Raw genomic sequence first — 24747 nt, forward strand, 5'->3', positions numbered from 1 at the left:
TAACATTTAAAATAACAACACACATATATGTACACACACAACTGATTGTTTAATCTTAATAATTGTTTTGTACACTTACATGAGATGAAAGGTACTTGGGCTTTAGTTACTCTATTCATTTTTTAAAATATTTTTATTGAGAAACAAATAGCACTGAGACAGTTTCACAACTGATTACTAGCACAATTTTAATAATTAATACATTTCATATTGTTGTCTTAGTGGTTATTCATTGTACAAGATGCGGAGCTGTTATCCTGTCTCAAACACTATTAGAACAAATCTCTCTATTCACTGTATTAAGAGAATGCAACTGTATATCTATCCTAACTATTTTGAGTATACAGATACAAAATGTTCATTCATTTGTATCACCCTTTCTTGGTTAGTTTTCCATTGTCATTTAAATACTGTAGGTGCATGATTTCAGCAAAATATCCCAAGATAGTCCATAATGGTAGTGGGTTTTCTGTAAGACTGTCAATCTCCGAAGTTGTTGACATGAGCCTTTTACAGCTCATCATATTAATATGGCTTTGCTTTTTATACTTCATTTTCATACTTTTTTGCTGGATAGTTAAGATCAAGAAGAGCAAGACCTATATAACAAGAAATTTAACTTTTGTATCTGATAAGGTCAATCAAATCCCCTCAGGATTTAACCTCAAATCCTGTACTTCAGTTTGTAGATCCTTTGTCAGTGTCAGCCATGTAGATGAGTCACAGATATTGTTTGACCAATTTGCTCTCTGTGAAAGCATGAGAGAATGTTTTCTCTCCATATGACTCTCCTTAGGCACACTCTACATCATCGATCACTTTCCTCTTTGGCCCCATAATCTTCTTGATCAGAAAACTTGGGACACAGCTGAGTTAAATGATGTTACAGTACAGGTTCTCTTATTTCCTGAGTCTTCACTGACCTTGAAAGGCTAGGACCAAAATGTTAGCTGTCCTTGTAGCCCTTCAATTTCTTTAATTTTTGGTCTGCAAACTTAAGTTTTTAACCCTCTAGAAGAGAAGCTAAATGATATTATTACCCTATAACATAGGCAGTTGAGCTTATCCTCACTATCTGTCTGAATATCAAACATCTTACACATAACATGGAACAGGTATTTTCCATCAAGTATTGATATGTTAAACTTTGAGTCCCTTCAGAATATGAAGGAAAAAGATAAAAAATATTTAAAAAGTAAGAATAAGCATTTACATATTTTATTGATGAATAATCTGAGGCCAGAGAGTTAAGGGCTAAAGGACTCTCCAGGTGAAAGCCAGGCCTATATTGTCTGATATCTAGGAGGTGACTTTTGGTAAAATGTTATGGTTACATTTGACTTTTCTGTATCATTTTGCTATCTAATTCTTGTAAGCTTGCAACCTTTCACTGACAAGAGCAAATACCAAAATCTTTTTCTTCCTTTGGCATTTACTGACCCTCTTTCACCTTTGGGGACACATATGCTGTTCTAGTCACTGGAGATGCAGGTGCCACATTGCTTCTTAACCTAAGATAAACACAGCCATAGAGTAATTAATCTTGTGCAACCCTCTCCGTCAACCTGCACATTTTTTCCCCATTCATTATAAGGGAAGTCTTGTGTGCATAGCTGATTTAATTAATAATTCTAATAAAAAGAACAACATCAAACTGCCATACATAGAGGCATGAAGAATGTGTCAGAGAACCAGTACTGTACATTTGGATCCCCAGTGAGATGCAGTTACGAAGTTACTTGGGTTACATAGATATGAGCTTGTTTGTTGTTTGCCTTCCAAGCAAAGGAATGCAACATTTAGTGAGCATTTGTACAGTATTAGGGCCATTTGTGTGCCCTATATCATTTAATCTTCACAGGATTCCTTTAAAAATAGGTGGTTCTTTATGATAAAAGTGAGTTACATTTCAAAAATTGAGATGGAGAGAGCTGTCCAAAATCCTCCACATGAGATTATAGTTTTAAAGTGGATGGACTTGACTAAAGCTTTTCATGTTCAACCTGCAGAGTGGAAATAGGGTTGGAATGGGGGGAGGTGTGGTGGCTTGGATCAAAAATGTCCCTCCAAAGCGTCATACATTCCTCATGGGCTTTTGGAAGAGACTAAGTCATGGGCGTGATATGCAGCGTGGACTCATAGTGATCCTCCTGTTTTCAGCCTCCCCAGTGCTGGGATTATAGGTATGCTCCACCACACCCAGTCTCCATGGCTGGCTCAGCACTCCCAGTTGTGCTGCGTGTGTTGCTGGAGATTGAACACCAGTCCCCATGCTTGTGTCAGCAGGCACTTAGTCTGCTCAGCTATCTTGCTGACCCCTGAAATAGATACGCACAAATATGTGTATGTAGGTGTTCAGGAGGCCATCATGATGGAAGTGCCCCATAATGCCATTCTCAAAACATAGCCCTTTGCTTGATTAGGCACTAAGGATTTTCATGAAATTTAATTTTGGAGAGAAAAAAGATTCCATTACTTAAAAATGTTGGAAGAAAAATTGCCTGGGCAATGTATAAGCCACCCTCTAGCTCTGAAATTCTCTTGGTCCACGTGGATAACTAAACCTCTGATAATAGCAGCATTTGGCTTTCAACTAATACACTTTGGAGATTGAGGGCCCCAGGCCCCAGCAATCCAGCTGTTCCAGCATGCTAGGAATTCCTTCTCTTGCGTGGCACAGAATGACCGCTTCATAACTACCTCCTCGAGACTACATGCGGGTTTTAAGTTTAAGATGGGAGAAGAGAAAAACCCTCTTGCTCATACAGTGGTTTAAGAGCTTCAATTGTTTTAGGGACTTTTGGGGGCTGGGGGACGGCTATGCTAGTGTCTGAATGAGGAAGAGGGTGACCCTTGTTTTGTTTGTCACCTGATATGGAATTTGCCAAAGGAAGCAAGGCAAAATATTATCTTGTGAGTCAAACTGTTTACAAACAGAGATGTTTGGGAACTGAGGTGCTACTATATCCCTCTCAGCAAATGTGTACACAGCCATTGTTTGTGTGGTAATTATATGTCTGTGAGTGTTCTCTTTGACAGAGTGCCACTTAATAGACCTCTACAGCAATATTGAAATCTACCTACAGCTGCAAGCCTAATTTTCGTTAAATATTTATTATGAAAATACCCAGGAAAGACTTCTATAAACATCTCACAGCTGTGAGGATACAGCAAGTTGGTTCACGTAGCACTCTGTCCTCAGTAATCACTGTGTCTAAATTTATTACTGCCTCTTTCAGCCAAAGTGGAAACCTTATCTCTTTAAAGTTGTAGAAAGAAATATCAGTTTTGTTGAAAATATTCATGATTTAAACTTGTGCTATGACCTTCACATTGACTCATGGTATATAACAGACAAAAGAGAGCATCCATGTAGCAGTTTGGTATCATTTGGGAACATTTGAAGAAAATAAAGAGCTGAAATACTGTTGGCAAAAGGACAATTGAATCCAAAGTCAACAAGTCTGACAAAAGCTAACTGATTTGCATCAGTCAAACATAAAAAGAAAAAGCCTATCATATTAACCCCCTTCTTCCTGTCTCTTTTGTCTCCTTTTTGAATATCAGCTACTAACTTATTTTTTTTCAGTTGAGGATCCACCAAATGACTTAGGCTAAGTACAGAACATGGCAGGTAAAAATTTACAAATTATACTAGCACTTAGAGGTTTATCATTGTCTTCACAGGCTACGCAAAGCAGGGAAAGACAAACTTTTGGTGAGTCCCTTGAAGGCTCAAAGTGTAAAATTTTGAGATGAATGTTTTGCTCCTCCCAGCATTCTCAGGATCTATGTTCTAGCAAATAAGTAGGGACCATACATCATGAAAACCTTCAAGTCTGAGGTTGAGGTATCCTTTTAATACTACCACTATAGTATTACTTATCTAGTGAATAGCTGTAAGTCCAACCTCTTTGGCATTATTTATTATTATTATTTTTTTGGCAGAACCGGGGATTTTTGGCATTATTGAGGCTAAATTTGTCCCACATATTTTCATCCTAGGTCTCAAGATGAGATTGTTTTTAAATATAAATGTGAACTTTAAACACTTTGCTTCCTTCTTAATTCTCTTATTTTCCTTTCCTTTCAGGTAGTGAATCTTTAATCCAAGTCCTAAGTGTACTTCTGAAAGAGTGAGATACAAAGCACACACCATATGCATCACATTTCACTTACGAGAAGAGCTACATTTTACTGGCTCTTATATTCTTTTTTAAGTGACAATGTACATTTGATGAATTGAGCCCATAGATGGCAGGATGGGACCATTTCATATTCTTAAAGGAACGAACACAGAAGAACTGTCCACTCCATTGCTCATGTTCAAGAATTAAAACATATAGGTGAAAAGTAACATTAAAATAAATAATTCTTACTCCTAAACTTTTACTTAATAAGGAATTTTCCTGCAAGGAGCTGGTACCTTCTCATCTATTATGAAGTCTGTTCACATACTTCTTCCCCCAAGGGCTGTTCTACACTGTTAGGCAAAAGAATCTTTCAGTTTTTATTTCCAATATTCTTCTTTTTAAAAATGTAGATGCCTTTCAGAAGCGTTTGGACACATGATCGAGATGCGAAATCTTGACAGTATATGTACTAGCCTTCTTATACTGTCTCTATTAAAAACTTTGCACCTTTCTTAAGAATGTACACTTTTTACCTGAAGTAATTTAAAGTAGTTCTATTGAGGAAATTAATGGCTAAAATCTCTACTTCAAATCATACTTCTTACAATTCCTCTTAAAGCCTGCACAGAAGGGGTTTTAAGATTCCTTCATGTCAAATGGAAGTCCTTGTTTATTTCTCACGAATTCAAAAAAGATGCAAGAAAGAGGCACAATCAGGAATCTTGGTAACTGTAACTCACCAAAGCCTAGGGTGCTGTGACTTCAACACAGTAAACTGTGAGCATCCACATAGCCATTTGGTCTACGAATCAGAAAGGCAGCCCAAGGGCAGCTAACATTAGCCTTGACTTCTTTCTGTCCCAGCCTTATTTCTACACAAAGTAATTGGTTCTCCTCTGTCTACTTACTCAGCTATTTATTTAATAATAATCTGTAAGTGCCTGGCTTCTACTCCTAGTTTTGCATGAGATTGCTCTGGCAACGGCCATCAACAACTGTCTAGTTGTCAGAAATGGTGAGGGAGGTTGCAGTTTGTGTCTAAGTGTCCCCGTCATGCAGTCATGGAGGCCAACTTCTAGCGTTTCTAATTCATTCATGGCCCAATGCTGGGATTACGGATGTGAGTGCTACACCTGCCCTGGGGTAGGCAGCCTCCTTACAATATAAGGCACAAAAAATGTCTCCTCTCTTGTGCTTTCCTTGTGCTTGCTCTTCTGCTGTTCTCCACCAACATGAACTGCTGCCCTCTGCCATGTGCCGGTCTGCCTTGGAGCCAGCTGAGTATGGCCTGAAACTCCAAAATCTGTGAGCAAAAATAAACTTCATCTTTTAGCCTTGAGTGCAGGTATGTTGTCCAGGTAACAAGATTAAAGTAACTAAGACAGGGGGCTTTCAACTGTCTGTCTTGAAGTAGCAGGATGCTGCTGGTCCCCTAGTTCATTTTTGATGCTCATTTCTGATTTTCCTCATCTTTTCACTGTTTTTTATTTTTAGGAGAAATCTGATTCATTCTCATCAATGAAATAACTACCCCCTTTTCCTTAACTTCAAAATGCATACCTGTAGTCTAGACTCAGCAACCAGATACCCACTAAATAGTGCCTCAAACTGAAAATGTCTAAACACTGAACACATGCTTTCCTTTAGATTGCTAGCTCCTCCCAAATGTTTGATCCTTGTTAGTGTTCTCTTTCCGGTTAATGCTGCCCACACTAAACATTAAGAGTGATCTAGATTCCTGCAGCTCCCTTTCTATTCCCTCAGATTTGGTCATTAGCTCTTATCTCCTGACTTTCAACACACCTCAGCTATTGCTTTGTGCAAATATTTTATTTCATCCTTTTTACTGAAAGTTCAGTATCTGAGTTTGGCATCCACGTTGACTGGGATTTTCATTCTGGCACCAAAGCTGTTCATATCATACCTTTATTACAACCTTTCATGAATTATAAATCCAGGATAAATTCCAAACTCATTTTTAAACCTTCTTGCTCTAATCACTTCCAACTTGCCTTTTACATCTCAATACATTTCTTCTTGTTTCTCATTCTAACTGTGTGAAACTTGGTTAATATCTTTAAGTACATCAGATTGTCTTTATATGAGCTTATTCATAGTAGTCTCTTTTTGTCTCTCTGTCTCTGTCTTTCTCTCTGTCTCTTTCTTTCTTTGTGTGTCTCTGTCTCTCTCTGTTTTACTTTGTTTCTATTTCTGTTTCTGTTTGTGTCTTTGTGTCTATGTTTTTCTGTCTGTGTCTGTGTCTGTCTGCCTGTCTCTCTCTCTCTCCCTCTCTCTCTCCTCCCTCTATTTGTTTCCCCACCATTTTTTTTTTATTTTTACAACCAGGATCAATGCATTATGCCTTTAGCTTTATAGTTAAAGGGACACCTCTTCTATAGCTTTTTAAAGTCACTGAGATTGAATTGGCCCCCACTGTCTCATTGGCACTACTACACATAGAGCTTGTGATTGTTGTTGAGTGAACTACAAAATTTGGTCTCTGAAAATGAGAAGATAGTGGCTATGATGGTGTTTCAATTTGTACCTTAGTTATGGTTCAAAGAATAATAGGAGTTACTCCAGAAGAAAGTCCTTTCCTGGTCATTGAGAATGGATTGAGAGCCTTTGCTCAGACCATGATGGGCCTTCTGACCACATACTTGTCAGTTTCCTCTCCTGAGTCAGAGAACCCCCAGATGTTGGCTTCTGGTTCCCTCAATCCTCTTCTCTCCCACATCTAAGTCAGTCTTTATATGTTCTAGACAAGCAATATACACATTTGACAAATGTTACTATTTGGTGAACCACCACTCAAAACAGAACCATTGGTGCTGGTTTTGCCCTTCCTCTGAATGTCCAAGATATCTGTACTACTGCACAAGAGGTACCAGATTTAATCTGGAATTGATGCCCTAAAGTCTGATTAAATTACCAAGAAAGGATGATGCTCCCCTATGAGCTGGTTCTGCAGTATTCACGTCTGTGTGGCCTTTCTCTTTGGCTCCTGGGGACTGTTTCCCATTAAACTCTGTGTAGCATGAGGGACAGGTAGTCATCCCATAAAGTCAGCTGCTCAGGTATGCTTTTGCATGCACTTAATTGTTTTATGCCTAGCGTTCCACATTTTGAATGGCACAAAATGAGGGCACACAATACAAAATCCTCCCTTCAAATTCTTGGTCCTTGAATTTCTCTAGGTGACACATGAAGTTCATGCAAAAATTCAAAACCTTGCAAGCTTTGGGGTAAACGGGTTAATTGGAATGAAGCGACTGAGCATTCTTGGGGGTCGGATGGCACAGCAATGACGGCTCACACCCGTTTACTGGATGCTCCTTAGTGCAGATGGAGTAGCTGCTGCTTTAGGAGCACTACGCCAACGAGTTCCTGTTCTAGAGGCGGGAAACATTTCTGCCCTCGCTTAACAAATGAGGCAACTGCGGACTTGGAATTAAGTCAGTTCCACAGAGTCACACAACTGATGTATGATGTATGAGAGTCAAACCAAGACCTGCCTGACTGCCTTTGTGAAGTAAGCATAATTCAGTCACACGCAGACATACAAACACGTTCACACACTCTGAAGTGCCACCCAGTGGTTTTAATAGCCGAGTTATGTCAAAGCGCTGAACTCTGGCTTGCCTCTTATCTTTTTTGGTGATCTGGAAAGCGTGAGTTGCTACAAATCAGAAGAAGATCATAATAGTCTTGTAATTGTCTCAGGTTATCACAAGCCATACTGATATGTAGCTGCTTCCTAGGGACTGGATCTCAGTTGAGAGGCTATCATTGTTTGTCTGCATGCTACTGATTAGCTCTGTACCAGGGAGTCAACATTTCCAATCACTCTATCTTAAATTTATTAATTATTTGAGTATACAAATCATGAAAGCATGAAAAGTTATTCAACACATCTACTATCACTGTGTACAAAGGTATTATGTATCTCCTTCCTTATCATACAGGAGATGGGTAATTAAGAAGTATACACTCTTCTTATGAAAAGAGCTGATCATTAGCAATTTAACAAACTGACTAGCAAGTTACAGCTTAGGCTTGATTTTTAGCTTTATATCATTTTTAAAGTTTGAGCACATTTCTATTCTGAGATTTTGAAGATATGACTGTGAAGTTATGGGGGGAAAAGATGGACATTTGTTTTAAAAACAGAATTTCATAAATTAAAGAATAGAACCTAATGACTGAAGACAAGCTGATAAAACCCACCAGAAGGACAATTATGGTGTATGTACAAATTTGTTGGTGGAAGACTGTGTTGCAAATAACAGAAACTATCTCCCAGTCTATGGATTTTGCTTGCTTATTTTGGTTTGTGGTTTAGATTGTTGAGGGTTGATTCCAAGACTTCAGGCATGCTAGGCCAAGATACTGTGTCTGAGACTTCTCAGTCAAATCAATATTATTATTTTATGTTCATAAAGATAAACAACCAATTGTATAAATTAAAACTCTGAAGCCAGATTGTCAGGGTATAAATTTTTCCTTTGTCCTTTACTATCCTACTTTGGCTATATTTATATTATTTCTTTAAATTTCTTCTCTAACAGGAATATTATAGAATCACTGTCTGAATTGTGGAAGAATGAAAGGCAAAAATCTATATAAAGTAATTATAATAAAGTCTGACCCAGTCTACAATAAACAGTATTTGCAATTACAGTGACACTTCTGTATATCTCAAGAAATACACCTTCTACAGCTAAAACAGAACACTATTATTCACTTACTCATTAGTCCATTTTTTCACTTCTGAATGTTTAACTCATTTATTAAATATTTACTTGTAGGCACACTGTGGTTGGTGATATGAGAGATACGATAGTTTATCAGAAGACCCTGTCTTCTCAAAAAACCGATGATTTGATTTAAAAAATACATGAAAATAGTTGAAAGGACTGATAATACATATTAGTGGTAGAGCGTTTGCCTGTCAAACAAGAGTTCTGCATAAATAGATATTTAACCAAATTTAGAGAGTATATTTTCATATTTATCTTCATGAACACATTTAAACAGTTGTACTAGCATTCATTAGTATCTCAAAATTCAGAAAATCAGTGGCAGAGATAATGAAAGTCCAACCATATTCAAGAGTCTTTTCATCAATACATTATTTCTTGATAATTTTTTTTTTTTTTCAGAAAAAAAACAAGGGACTGGAGATTGAACTCAGGCCCCTGTGCTTGCCAGAGAAGCACTAATTCCACTGAGCCATCTCCTCAGCCCCTTATTATTTCTTGATTATCAGAAATGATAAAATGACTAGGAAGAATGTATGCAATGTGTTAATTATGGAAACTGTCCTACCAATTTGATTTGGAACTGCCTTATTGCTATTTATCAATAAAATTAAAAAGAAATGATAAAATGTATTTAATAACTGACACTTGTTCTTAATTTGTCATATTTGTTCATAGTTCATTAATTAGGGTGTAATTTTAAAAGTCTGTCAGCAAAAAGTTAATATCATTTTAAGCTTTAATATTTTTTACTTTGTTTCTCAAATTCACTTATTCTTTTACTGTTAAGAGTATTTAAGCCATTTAAATATAAATATTCCAGAAAACTCTCAACATTTACATTGTGCTGGAATACATTCTATTCTGCAATATTGCCTGCGATGTATACTACTCATAATTATACTAACTAGTCATCCACCTGGAAGAAACTTAAACAAGAATATTGCAGTACAGCTACGGCATGGCAAGCAACAATTTTCTTTCAAATATAAATATAAAGAAATATCAAGATAAAAGATGTGTTGTTAGCTGGTATGCTTTATGAAACATCAAAAGTTTTTAAGTTATGATAATTCAAAGTTTATAAATAATGAAACGTTTATAGTAGTATATTTTTTTAATTTTTTCAAGATTTATATAGTTATTTATTTATTTATTTAGTACAGGGTCTCACTACACAGCTCAGACTCATAGTGATCCTCCTGCCTCAGCTTCCCCAGTGCTGGGATTACGGGCATGTACCACCACTCCTGGTTTCTGCACCCAGCACCACGCACCCAGGGTTCCAGGATTGGTAAGGCGTGTTGCATCAGGGATGGATCCTGGGTTTTTGTGCCTGCCAGGTAGGCACTTAAACCACCGAGCTATTTCCCCAGCCTATATTAACATATTTTTAAGTATAACCTACCAGATATTCCATCATCCTTTCTGCAAAATGAATACGATCATTTCTGGGATGATGTACACAATGTTTGATTTCTCAAGGATAATGTACTATGACAGGGTGAAGACACCCGAATATTGCGTAGAAAGATGCTGACCACAAGAACAGCTGACTCAAATAATTTTGTGGACTTGAAGAGACAACGCAATCTTTGATTTTTGAGCATTTGAAGAAACATTCAGATTTGAATGTTAGGAATACCATCAGCTGTAGCAATTTATCGGTTACTCGGCTTGTAATCAGCGCTACAATTAATTGCAGGGATAACATTTAAAAAGGTTTCCCTCCTTTCAACTGCTACCCTGTATTTTTTTCTCTATTCATCTCTTATCCATAAGAACTATGATGTATTAATAATGTAGCATCTATTTTATTAAACTATTACATTATATTTCAAAATACTGGCTCGAGTAAAAACGTTATCTACATGGATAAAATAGTTGTCCATAATTATTTCCTTGCTATTTAATTTTATTAATGCTATTAGAAGGTCTGGTTATTCCAAGAGAAATGTCTGACAAAAATCAATGCAGAGTGATTTCAAGCCATAATTATTCTACGGTTCAAGATAACATAACACATTTTTTAAAAACTCAAAGTACAACGCATAATGAATCCTCAGTTGGAAGACATGTTTCAGTGAGTCCTATGATATGTGTACTTTTCCCTTTTCTCAGCTCAGAGATAGTTTCCTACATACATGTAGGCATCAGGAGGGATTCAGAATTCTCAAACACCGATGTTACTTGGGAAAACTTTTCCTCTGTATGAGGAATGTGTGACAGGAGGCTGAGTTTTGCCGGGGACCTACGACTTCCTTGGCTTTCGTTCGGGTAGCCGTCTGGCTCCCTGGCACGTCTCAGCAGCCCTGAGTTACTTACGATTAAGAGGCAGGCTCGCGTTGGTTGTGCCCAGCTTGTTAGCCGCCACACACGTGTAGTTGCCGAAGTGCTCCTGTGTCACGTTGGTGACAGTGAGGATGGATCTTGTGCTAAAATTCTGAATAATGATCCCTTGCTGGCCATTGAAGAGCCTGGAAAACAAAGAAGCACCATGCGAATAAGAGCTGGGAGCGCGAGTTTCATGTTTATCATAGATGGCGCCATGGTAAGCCTCGGACAGTTGGACCACACTGACTTTAGACTATTGCATGGTAGTAGTGCAATTATATTCTCCTTTAGTTTTCTTCCCTATTCTCTTTCTCTTTCCTCTCTCTCTCTCTCTCTCTCTCTCTCTCTCTCTCTCTCTCCTCTACCTTTTCACTCTATCTTCTTCTCTATGACGGTCCCTCATTGCTCCCTCTAGCAGTTCCCATGCCTACATGCCCAATAAATTCCTTTGCCTTAGGCTCCTAAAATTGCGAGGCCACACAGACACACTTCGTGTGGTACGTGAGGCATCTGTCTCCCAGCATGGTGTCCCAGGTACCTAAACAGGAGTACACAAGTCACTGGAATCCAGACGTTCCCTTAACACCAACTTTAGGAAGTTCCCTTCTCTCTGCCCTTTAAGCAAATTCTTGTCTAAGTAAGAATTCTTCCACAGCTGAAATGGCAACAGGCTGTGACTGCTGCTGACAAATCCATGCCCTGGTCACACTAGGGGGTGTGTACACTCGTGGTCCAAATAGCATTGTCATTTTTCTCCTCTCTGTTTGCATTAGCACTAAAGATGTCTTTAATGACAGAGATACAAATAAATGACATCCTCTGAGGGTTTAAGTCAGACTCCTTGGCATTGTGCTACTTGGCTTGCACCAAATTAAAATAGGCTGTAGTTCAATGCAGATTAAGATAAATCTTCGTGTTTAATTATTTACATTTCATGTAGAAGTGAATTTGACTTCTTCAAAATACAAATTTTACTCAGATTGACAAAACTTTGAAGAGACACTGAAGAAAATTCAACTTCAGCAGTAAATCAAATGATCCCCAACTCTGACACAAGAAGTCATCAAATGTCACCCACGTGGCACCTTTTCCTCCTGTTTCACATTTCCAGCCTATCAATATTTACGCCGAATTCTTAACATGTTAAGAATTAACAGCATGTTTTCATGCACCCCATTAATAAGTTCACTCTTAACCAATTGTTCTACGCCAGCTATAAAAGCCACAGAGCCATTGCTCTGCCACTTTGAGCTTCTGGGCTCAAATCAATTTTTTGGCATGTGTGTCACAGATAGGTTCTCCGGAGGGCTCAGCAACTCCCCAGTCTGCTAAATCCCTGTTGCGCCCCATCTACCAAAACCAGGATTGTTTTGCTGCTAAACAATTGAGGAGAAATGAAGCAGGATCTTCACCTGTCTGGCCTCTGGGGAGGATTGGCAGGGGAGACTGCGCCGCTCTCCAGGGCAAGCAGGCTCCCGCTCCTTAGGGCTTTTTCCTGCACCGCCCGCCCTGTCATGTGTCTGCAGGCAAAGCCGCAGATGTTGCTGAGTCATGCTGCGTTCCCGGGCTGCCAGCACCCACAGGGCCACTTCTGGCCTCTGGCCAGCAGCCCTGTGTGCCTCCTGATGGGAACGCCACCTGAGCTCTCCAGCCCTGCTGCTCAGCTCAGCCAGGCGGGAGATCGAGGCTAATAAAAAGAAAAGTGTCTTCCCTGGGGTTTTTCCTTGTTTCAAGAGAAGCTACAGCTCTTAATTACTGGAGAAGTCTAGAGCTTACTTCCTTGTGCAGTTGGACGATTACAAATGATGCCTCTTCCAGCCCCCTGTAGCACGCCGTCTTCGCCTGGTAATTACACGGAGGACCTCTGCAGAAGCGCTGAGGGACAGCTATTTCTGGGAAGGAGTGGCTTCCTTGCAGGAATGTGGACTTGGGAGCTTTCTTAAATATTCAAATCTATGATGAAAATAGTCTTTAAATTATTGCAAAGCTGAGCACTTTGCTGGACAATTAAGGAAGAAGCTGAGAGATACACGGCCTCTGCCCTTGAGAAGGTCAAAGTCCAGCGAAGGAATCAGGCAGAGAAAAAGTCTGTACATTTGGCGAGCACACCTCCCCTTACTCACTGTACGTAGAAATATGTGGTGCACCTTGAGGTTCCAGCTGCGCTGTGTTCCTGTACTTAAAAACAAATAGTGAGAGAGTTCTTTAGATGGTGACTTTTTCCTTTACACAGATTTAATCCTGGATGATTATCTGTACCATTATTTTAGATAAAGACAACCATTCTTGTATCGACTAAGATTAGAGTACAAAAGACATCCAGTAGCCGCTCACTCCAGAGGAAGAGGATGAAATTCTGTTACGCTGTAAGCTAAGTACGGTCCCGCTTTCTTTTGCAGTGGATCGTCAGCTTTGGGGGCTTCCTTGGAAACGTGTGGTCATCCTTTGTTGTATAGGGATAAGGTGTTTCTGTTACTGTGCAGCCTGCCGTCTTCCCCTTCCAATGCCAATGGGGTTTTCTCCTCTGTCAGAGCCATTGCTCTCACTTTTCTTCCTTCTGCTTTTTGCCAACGCCTCATAAATCTGTGAACTGCCTGGTACTTGCTTTGCCAGCTGATGCTGCCAGCTTGTAAGTGACACAACCCGACCCACTAACTAGTTCTGAATTAGAACACACCCCTATATTTTCCAGTGTCAGTCAGAAGCGGCACATGGAAGGCATGTTAATAATGAGGGCTACTGAAATTTCTGACTGAGGAAGTGTTTGCAAAGTTCACACTGCAGCCTCCCTCAGGCTGTGGCTATCTTGATGAGCACAAGGGCCTGAGTGGCCTCCCCATAGAAATCCTCACTGTATAGCCACCGGCACCCATTGCTGAGAGTGCAAAAGTAGATACAGCTGAGGCCACTGTGTCTTATCCATGGTATATATCTGCGAGCCTCACTCATTCCACAGTTTGGGATTATTGTTCAGTATCTGTCTCCTCAGGTAAGGAAGAACAATAAACCTGGCTTCTGCACCGTGATGGTGTTTCTAGTATTTCTGTGTGAGTAGGAAGAATACTTTATACAAGTGGAATATGTTAGTTGTCCGCAATACATTCATGATGGAAGTAAGCCAGTGTGAAAAGATGTCAGTCTTGCACACAAAAACATTTGCTGTTGAAGGATGAGAATCTGACAATGAGAAATCATATAAGCCTTTTCAAATGTGTGCATGAACACATTAACACATAATCTTCACAGCGAGCCTAAAAGATAGGTGTCATTAGTCCCATTATAGAGGTGAGAAAACAGATGTTTAGAAAAAGTGAACTTATTTCTTGCCATTCAAGCCTCAAATCCATGTTCTCTATTTGTATCTTCTCATAAGAACAGTTAGCATACAGATCTCCAAGGAAAATCTTGAACACTGTATTTAAGTTTTAAGAGACACATCAGAAATTATGGGCACTTTAGGAAAATAGACTTAAGCTAAGTGATAGCAGTAATGTGGGTAGCCAGGCCTGGCGGTGCATGCCTGTAATCCCTGCACCCTGCATGGCTAAGGCAGGAAGAGCAAAATTTGAGACTCACCTTGGGTAGTTTAATGATTTAGCAAGAGATTGAGGTCTTAAACATTGAAAAAGTCTGAGGCTGTAGCTCAGTGGAAAGCCCCTGAATTCTATCCTCAGTTCTGAAAACAAAATCTCAAAACTAAACTAAACTGAAGCCCTAATGGAGCTAAAAAGCCAAATAGTACATGATGTCCTTGCCATGAAAGCCCGGTTCAATTGAAAGAGTGAGTCTAATGAGATAAAAAGTCAAACAAAGAAATAGGCTTATTCTACCTAGCTATTTGTGCATTTCTGTGGAACGGAGACTGCATGACTATTTAAGCAGGGCTTCGCTTTGCCTTCAGAGACAGCCTCCTGTAGCCAGTGGCAGCAGCCGCCAGGCCTCCCGCTGCTCCCAGTCTTGGATCAGAGTACACGAGTGGTCTTTCTTCCTTACGTCCTCAGATTGTCTCCCAACAGACACATGACTTCTGCATCAATTATTGTTTTTTTCTAAGTCTTCCCTAAACATCTAGATGGTAGGGAATCGCTCCTGATATATAAAAAGAATGCCATCAAGAGTGGCAATGTGTAACCTGATCAAGTGCCCAAATTTACTACTTTAAAGGAATTCCAAAATTGCTTCTAAAATTCAAGTTCTAGTGACTCTACAAAATTATCCCACTTGACTTTGACTAATCATTTCAGTTGCAAGTTATGAAACACTTGTGTGATTTATTTAAATTAATGCCCATTTTCCACATTGAAGTGTAGCTTTATTAGGGCAAAGTTTCTGAATAGTTTTGTTATTCATTGTATTTAAGCACATAGTAAAATAGTGCTAGGTATCTAATAGATAGGTATAGAGTAAGTGTTGTCTGCCTGCCTGCATAAATTATGCTAATTCATCATGTAATTCTTACTTTTTTCATCTGTGAAATGGGAAAAATACCAAAGTGATAATGGAAGAATATTCTAAAAATATAATCTATTCAACATCTATTCACATATATATCAAATGCAGTAAGCACTAGATTATGACAGGTGATATTACTGTTCAAGGATAGGATGTGTTTCTTAGACAGAACAGATACATTTCCTCGCCAGTGGCAGCCAAATATTAAATATTGAGCATACAGGAAATTATTTTTAAAGAAAAGATCTATGAGAGTGACTGAAAAGATCACGGCATCACGATTTCAAGGCATGCCACACCCAGTGTCCACTACAGACACATCATCGAACTCATTGGGGCTTCACAGATGTGCCAGGCAGATAACAGAAAATAGACATAAAAGGGGGAGGGAGTGAAAACTACGAGAAAGTAGAGAGAAATGAAAATGTATGTGGATACGCTGCTATAGCAACAAATTGGTTGATTGTGCTGCTTGTTACTTAAGGCTCAAAGACAATATGGCATCATTTATTCCTGGGAACAGACTGAAGAATGTCATGCATCACTGTGCTAGCCCCAAGGGGGATCTATCTTTAGTTGTGCATTTGAATAAATTAATGTTATTAGAATACATTAGGATACTTTAGTGATTCTGGATTTTATTAAGCTACTTAAAATGTATGTCTTGTTTACTTTGTCAATTTTAATGAAATTAATAATTTTGGAGAAGAGATTTGGGGCTGCATTACTTGTGATGTTTGAACTCCCACAGGGAAGATCCTCCCTTCTAACCTTACATCAAATAAGCCAGAGCTAAAGTGCAGATATCAAAGCTCCCCTAACTGTGTTCTGACAACCTGGTCTTGGGCTCCATTTCTCCCTTCTTTTTCAACCACTCTTCTAATACCCATGATTTTAAAGTCAAAGGTCATCCCACCGAATAAGAGGACAACCTTGTTGCAAAGACTCCATGCACAGAAGAGAAAGACAGAACAGAGTATCACAATGCAGCTCTTCCTTTTGCCAATTACTGTACGTATTGGTTTTCCTGTGTCCTGCAGTCTACAATGACAGGATCCATTTGTATGAATACTCTCTTATCTGCTTAGTGTGAATTCCAACAAGACTGGCTCCTTTTGGTAACTATTAAAGGCTCTAACCTGTTCTTGCAATGTAGTAGTAAGACAAGCTAGTGAGCAAAGGGGACCTTTACACCTGGGTAGATTAAAGTTACTTAGAGAGATGGACAGGTAAATGAAGTATAGGGTTAGTTCCATCAGTGCTTGGATAGAGGTGAGCACACTAGAGATCATTAGAGAGTCTTCCACCCATGTGAAAATGGAGTCTGAGTAGCTTCCCTGGAGCAGGTGAAAGCCACCCTGAAACTAAAGGACCAGTTGCACAAGAGATGCAGCCAAGGTATCCAAGTACCAGTGTGTATGTGGAAGAGGCTGTCAAGCAAAGCACACACCCCGTGAAGTGGGTGGAAGGAGAAAGAATGCCACAGAAATTGAAATCTATTCGGGGGACAATGACTTGGGTTGTGATAGTCAGAATGGTGAGTTTTTTAGTCATAGGGGTACAGATGGGCCAGATGGGAAGCCCTCCCATGGCACACTATGGAGTTCAGTCTAGTCCCAGGACAATAATAAGTTCTTATTATACTTCATGTCTAAAGTGCTAAGATCTCATATTATTTTGGATCCATCACAGAATTTCAGGAACTAAAGCCTGTTTTCTGGGGACTATGTACAAGCATAACATCTCCATCCCAGAATGCCACAAACCCAACCCTTCATGGTCTCTTATGGGCTTCTTGTCCTGTGCTCCAGCCTCAGCTAATGGTCTCACCACTCGTCATGGTGTCCAGATAGACAACTAGACAGACAACTAGACTTATCTTGGGATGGTTCCTCCTTGTGTCACTTTGGGGCCTGAGACCTACTGACACCATCTCCTACTTTGAAACTGCACAACTAATGCTCCAGTGGAGGCCACCCATTTCTCTGACTTCCTGAAGAAACACTGACCTGAAATAAAGACCAGCTATTTAGTACACTCACTTCTCGATGCTTCTGGAATCCGGCCCAAATGTTTTACCATAATTAAAACCCTCTCGATGACCCTCTAGGTGTCTTTCTAGCCTTACTTCTGATTATACAGAATAAAATAAAGGCTTATATAACTCAATACATTAACCTTTCTAAATAATCTCACATGACATCACCCTATGCCCCCGCTCAGTCTCGCCTCCTCTTCCTCCTCTTCTTCCTTCCCATCATCCTCCTCCTCACAATGTTTTGAAGCATCTGCTCATCACTTGGAGTCCAGCAGGAAAGCAACTTCATCCCTGGATTCCCGTGCCCTCTCTGCTTCTTGGCTGCAGAGAGCTGAGAACTGACTCCTTCACCACGCTCCTCCTCTAACCTGTCTGGGCCATGAAGCCAGCTGGCCATGGCCAGAAAGTGTGAACCTAAATAGATCTTTCTTTCCGCAAGTTGAAGATGTCTCTGCTATTTTGTTCTAGTAATAGGAAAGGTGACTGGTACAGGAATGAAATATCACCAGAAATAAACAGAAAAATGATTAAGTACTAGAAATAAGTCCTTCAGTGAAGGAACTTGTTTCCTTCTCAAATCCACTCAATTATTTCACAAATGATAAATGTTAAATGCATATCCTTTCAGAGAAGAAATAGAAATTTAATTTAGTTGGGAAAATCCTTTTTTTTTTTTTTTGAGACAGGTTAGTAGTATATTGCCCAGGCTGGCCTAGAACTTTTGGGCTCAAGTGATTCTCCAGCATTAGCCTACTGAGTCTCCAGATCTAGACTCTTGGTATCACAAGCAGCTCAGGAAAAATGATTACTAACCTAAAATGGCAATAATATGATTTCTACCACACTTCTAAATCAAAACACCTGACATTTACCCCTGGTAAAATGCAATCTTTTAAATAAGAGAATGGAAGAGACAGAAAGTATTTCTCGTATCCTTTATATAGTCAAAGTTGCGGCATAAAATCTGAAAGAGAAGCGTTGAGCATTGGAGTTAGAAAATTAGGTTTTCCTTCCCATCCTGCTCATCCTTTCACACATACTTTCAATTTCACGAAAATTTTTTTCTCAGGTATGATCTGCTGAGAACCACATAGAGTAGGTGTACGACCACAGTGATACCTTGCTATATAAACTCAGTCCATTCCATGATTCTGGAGAAGATGATGCAGTCTATTCAGCTCCTGAGGTGGAGGTTGTGAACAGAACCAACATTTTGCTAAACACCTCTGTCTGAGAAATGAACTATTCTCAAACAGAAGCCTTCGTCAACCAAGGAATCACTGTGAGTGGTAAATACATGTTGTAAAACTGGGAAGTCAATAAGTAGGGTAAGAGCTGCACACTGTTAAAATTGCTTTTGAGAATTTCATAGACATCTTATTTTAAGCATCTGGACTTTACAAGAGGAAGATCACAGATCACACAGAGAGTACAAAATGACAAGATGGGTTTTGTGAAGAAAATAACTGAATGTCCATTTGGATTGTATTTGTATCTCACCTTTTAAATTGTAAGTCTTGCAGGGCATTTGGCGTATGCAATGTGCAGCTCGGAGATGCACACGTGTTATAAGTAAAATTCACCATGCACATATTGTTAATGCTCCCTAGATGTTGAATTTTACTTCTAGGCAGGCTCCAAAAGTGCTGGAGACCAAGCTTCACGTGAATATCCATGATGGAGAACTAGGAAAACGCTTGGCCTGTTTCTCGAGCTGTGCTATATGAGACACACACTTTCAGCATTTGAACTCCACCCTGAATGGAAAGATGTTCACACTTTGTCATATGGAGCAAAGAAAAATTAAAGGGGTGGCATGTTAGCTCTTATTATTTGTATTTTTGAATCTTCTGTATTGAAGAAAATAGTTTTATGCGTGCATCTCTTTTCCTTATTTCATTTTCTCATGTCACATGCCCACCTTGCATTTACATGATGCAAGCCAATGACACCCATAGTTTGCAAAACTATCATATATGACAGTATTTTGAAATCATAGGGTATCAATCAAAGGTAGTAAGTTCAACATCTTTACATGGATAAGTATGCATGAAAAGTAGCAATGAAAGGGGATCACTGAAGACACAGCCCAAAACATATGTTCAGTCATTTTGGGGTCATATTAGAGGTAGAGGTGCTCCTCTTTCCTGTATTCCTTCAACAAAATGAATACAGAAATGAAGGAGCTGGAGAGATTAGCTCAGTGGTCTAAAGCATCTGCTTAGTCAAGCTTAGGCAGGAGCAGGGCACCATGGTTCAATGCCCAGCGCCACATGCCATGCCAGCCCCACCCTCAAGGCTGACTGAGAAAGCAAAAAGAAAAAGAAAAAGATAGAAATGAAGTTTACAGCCTATCTAGACAATGAAGCACTAAATATATAGATTAGGAGAAGGAGAGGAATGCTTACTGCACTTGAAATTCATTTCTCAAGTTCATCTTACATCTGGAAAGCCAAGCAGAAAAAACTCATTACCTGAAGCAAAACCTAACATTAACCTGAGTAAAATGGGCCATCATGCTTGCATGCAGTGAGGACAGAATACTCTACTCAAACACTGTACATGCTTCCGTGTAAGTATTTTTCTATGTATTTAGAGTTTCCTGGATATATTTCATGTGTCTGTTCATGCTTTCAGCACATAGAGAACTTATTCTTCATACCTACATGACAGTAATGGTCATCATGTTTTCTTTGTAGCAATGTTGTAAAGAATGCCTTAAAAATGCATAGAGTAAGCTTGAAAGATGTTGGCTAAAAAGCCAAAATAAGATACTTCTCATACTGTCACATTCAAAATTATTCCGAATTTCAGTGAACATTAATTTTTATCCTTAGATTAATATTTATTTATTTATTTGTACAGGAAGTTGAACTCAGGACCTTAAACTAAGAAGGTGCTTGTGTTACTGAGCCAAATCCTGGCAAATTGTTAATATTTTAAGTGTACATTTGGTTTTGTTTCTTGCAATTTATATTGATGTTATTTGTAACTTTTGCATTCCTAACTTAAGTTATGATGGGGAATTAAGAGAGAAACCCTGCTCAAATTAAAGAATTCCAGAAAGCATTGCTAAGATTGGCCTTTTGCCTAAAGACAAAGTACATAACTATGTATTAACTTTGTGCATATATGTAGGTACTATACTCTCTCTCTCTCTCTGTCTCTGTCTCTGTCTCTGTCTCTGTCTCTGTCTCTGTCTCTCTCTGTCTCTGTCTCTGTCTCTATATCTATCTATCTATCTATCTATCATCTATCTATCTATCTATCTATCTATCTATCTATCTACAACAATAAATGTTGTTATGCTTATCCATTGTGGAATTCTTAAACCAAGCTGATTTACACATCCATCATATAAAATCCTGGAGGAGAAACACTGGCCATGAGAAACTAGAGGGCACAAATTTCTAGGCCTCAGGCTTGAATTTTAAGAAATTTAGAATAAGATGTGGGAATTCAACCCTACTGGCATATAACAAAATTCTGACCAACACAAATGGTAATGCTGGTCTCACAAGATGTGTACAACCAATAGACTTGCTGAGATGTCAGTCCATTAAAATTAGAGGTTTTGGCTTTAGTCCCAATGAATTTTACTGTTGTCAAATAATGTATTAATTTAACTTCATGCCATTAAAGCCATTCTTTGCTTAATGGTAGTTCAAGTGTTTGGAGAATATCCTTTAGTTGCATGTAGAGTATATTAGTTTTCACCTTCTACTATCAAGAGAAAATCCCCATACTCTGAATTTCCCAACCCAAAGATGTACAGTATATGGAGTAAAATTAAGACTGCTGGGATTTCACTTACCAGGCATACTGAAATAGACTGCTGCATTAAAAAAAATCAAAGCCTTTCACCAAGGGCAGTAGCTTAATACAGTGTACAAACTTAGCCCTTGTCAGGATGCTCATTTAGAAAGCACAATAAACTGAGCCAGATTGGAGCACAATGAGGTCATCCACAAGACAGACTGCATAAGAGCCACCTTTGAAGACAGCATCCCAGGACTCCTATTTCTTGAGATCCGTGGTTCTCTGTGAGCCCTGCCAAACTGTGCAAGGCCTCCATGGAGCTATAAAGAAACGGCAGAAGAGAGAGCCTGACTTCTGAGCCCGTCATAAAGGGCATAGCAGCTTCTACCTTGCCCTCTCCCAGGTCACTAATTCTGGAGGAAGCTCATTGCCACTCTATGAAGACATCTAGCAGCCTCACAAAGATACCTCCATGATAGGTAAGAGAGGCTGCCTGCCAATAGCTAATGCTAACGCCAGCCTTCTGGGAGGGTGGGTGAGCTACCTACAAAGCAGATGCTCCAGCCCAACTCCAGCCACCAGATGGCCCTTAGCAGGTGACATCTTGATTGCCACCTCATGAAAGATCCTGAGCTACAACTGTGGAGTCATACTCCTGGATTTCTCACTTGCAGAAACTGTTCAAGATAATAAATCCTTCAGAGTCTGAGCTGCTATGCTTGTAGTTAATCTGTTAATTAGCATTAAATAACAGCTAGAGGTATAGATGCAAGAGAAAGAATACATGTTGAGAGGTTGCTCAATCTAAAAGGTTCTGATGGTGACTTTAATCGATGTGCTCTTGGGCTAGTAATTTTTAGTCTCTTGTGTCTTGGTTCTGACACCATAAAATTTAGGACACTAAAACCATATCTCACAGGAGTCCTGACAATAAAGGATGCCAAAGAATTTAAAGACCTGTAAAGCATTTTTTTCTTCAATAAACATATGTTTCCTTGTTTTCTTTAAATTGTGCTTAATATTTGAGTTTGGGTTTTTGAGCATCTGATGTTGCAAATTCCCAGCACAGAGAAATGCGTTTTACAGGATGTTGAAGAAATACAGGCACAGCTAGAGCAGCCCATGTGTTTTATGTGTGTATTTGAATGAGAATCTGGTTTCAAAAATCTTGATTTAAAAGCAGTGGATATTTATAAACATTACCTGAAATATATGTATGAAAGAGTGATTAAGTTATGTCTCATTATTTATTTAAGCCCCAAGTATAAAAGATCTCTGGAAAATACAACTCTAGAGCTCACAGCCCTTTAGCTCCATCCTGACAGGATCTCTGACAGGGTCTTCCACCTGGGTCGGGACTCAGAGGTCAGTCAGAAGACAACTTAAAAACAGGTTTCCATCTGTTTCTGCTGTGTGTCCAGCTGATGCATTTTTTCTGTGCACTTGACTAAATAAATTGGGCTTTTATTAGTTTGTGCTTGTGTAGGTAGTCAGTCTCTTACTTTGCAAGGCCTGAATCAATCTGAAATCTCTTTAACTTGGATCAAGACGTGATCGACATATATGGAAAATGTTTCAATTAAATATTTATTATGCTAAAAGACGCTGTCGTCAACCCCTCACAGCATACATCCTTTTTCTCTTCACATGCTCATCCTTTCATTCTCAGCACCTTCTTCAACACTTCTGGAAATCTTCTGTTAATGTCTCTACAAGATGTGACTAGCATACTGCCAAATGGCACCCAACAAAGGACAGGAAACATTAAGCTCTGGCCTCATCTGCCTCACTTGCTGGATGTGGCACCTTGTGACTCTGGGCTCCTCGCCAGAGTCACAAGAACCTTGAAAGGGAAATGCACTGAATAGTCTTAGACTATGGAAGCAATCATGAAAGAACAGCAAAGAAACCCAGGAAAAAGGACCGTCAAAACTTCTCCAGAATATGGCAAGGAAGATGCAAGGAATGAGCTGAAAGGGAGGTCAGGATGCTGAGGGAGCTTAGAGCCAATGTGTCTTTTACCATAATTTTCTGAAAATTTAAACATTCAGCATAATTGTAGTGAGTCCACACAGGTATCATTACCATTTCTACTTAGTTTTGATAGAACCTACCATGACCAGCTGTAGGTTCCAGAGAAAAGCGGTTAGGCCTGGCATAAATATTTGCAAAATTTCTTGTGTTTAAGTAGTTCTGCTACTAATTATGTGACCCCAAACAAATTACTTAAAATAAGCCTCGCTTTGCTTTCCCAAAACAAAGATCAGAATATCTATGATACAGGTTCATTATGAGAATAAAATGGGTTAATATTTGTGGACAATTGGAACGCTTCATGTCAAACAGCAATGGATAGTTTATCATTTTGATGACATAGATATATGAATAGCCTGGATCTTAGGTAAGGAATGGAATGGCAACCATCTAGAAGCTCAGAATGCTTTCTCCTACTCCCTGCTTTGCTTTAGGATAGTTTTGAGAGTAAATTATAGGCTTTACTAATATTTGAGAATATGGATTTTTGCTCTAATATACCTTTTAAAAAAGTGATAGATGCATACTTGATTCTGAACTGAAAACATACTTGTGTTTCATAAACACGTTTGATGGTCACAAATTTCTGCTAGATTTCTCCTTAGGTACATGAATGTTTTGGGTATAGCTTTAAATGGGGAGAATTGATCTCTTATTTAGTTGTTAAAAAGTGGTTGTTACACTTCTCTGAAAATTTAATACACCTTATAATACCTCTTCCCATGATGAAAAACAAAGCTACCAAAGCTATGATTATGGGCATCAATTGGTCTTTTGCTGTATTTGCAATAAGAGAAGAAAGTGTGTTGAGGATTATTGTAACCTCTTTTTTTTTACAGTAGTACTGAATTTAGAACAGGTAAGAAAATATATTCAGAATATCAAAAATTATTGGAAACTGGTGGCTTTAACAAAGAAACTTGCACTTGGGCTGTAGGAAATAATTCTAGTCATTGGCTTTTTGGAAATGAGACTTATTGTTGAAAAACACATAAAAAAGTCTGTCAGTGTTATTTGGACTGTTTTCCTGAGAACCAGGCAACTGGGGGCTCTGATGGACATGTCCTCACTGCGGGACAGGTAGACTGAAGCTCCATGGACCACACTTCTGCCAGAGAAGTGCTACATTCGTTGGCATTGCTTCTTGGACAACCAAACAAGATTGTATTTGAATGAAAATTTCTGTTACTTTCAATTATATTTTTTTAACATTTATTTATTTATTTATTTAGTGTGT

At 39.0% G+C, this 24747-nt stretch overlaps 1 protein-coding gene across 1 annotated transcript in view; it reads right to left on the reverse strand.

Annotated features, from left to right (window-relative positions):
* Nucleotides 1-24747, reverse strand: part of Negr1 (neuronal growth regulator 1) — an 891516-nt gene that overhangs the window by 188155 nt on the left and 678614 nt on the right. Inside the window, exon 6 of the mRNA XM_004634002.2 lies at nt 11219-11370. Within this exon, the coding sequence (XP_004634059.1) occupies nt 11219-11370 (152 nt within the window). The remainder of the gene's footprint in view (nt 1-11218; nt 11371-24747) is intronic.

This window comes from Octodon degus, unplaced genomic scaffold, assembly GCF_000260255.1.
Source record: "Octodon degus isolate 3935 unplaced genomic scaffold, OctDeg1.0 scaffold00057, whole genome shotgun sequence".
Taxonomy (NCBI): domain Eukaryota; kingdom Metazoa; phylum Chordata; class Mammalia; order Rodentia; family Octodontidae; genus Octodon; species Octodon degus.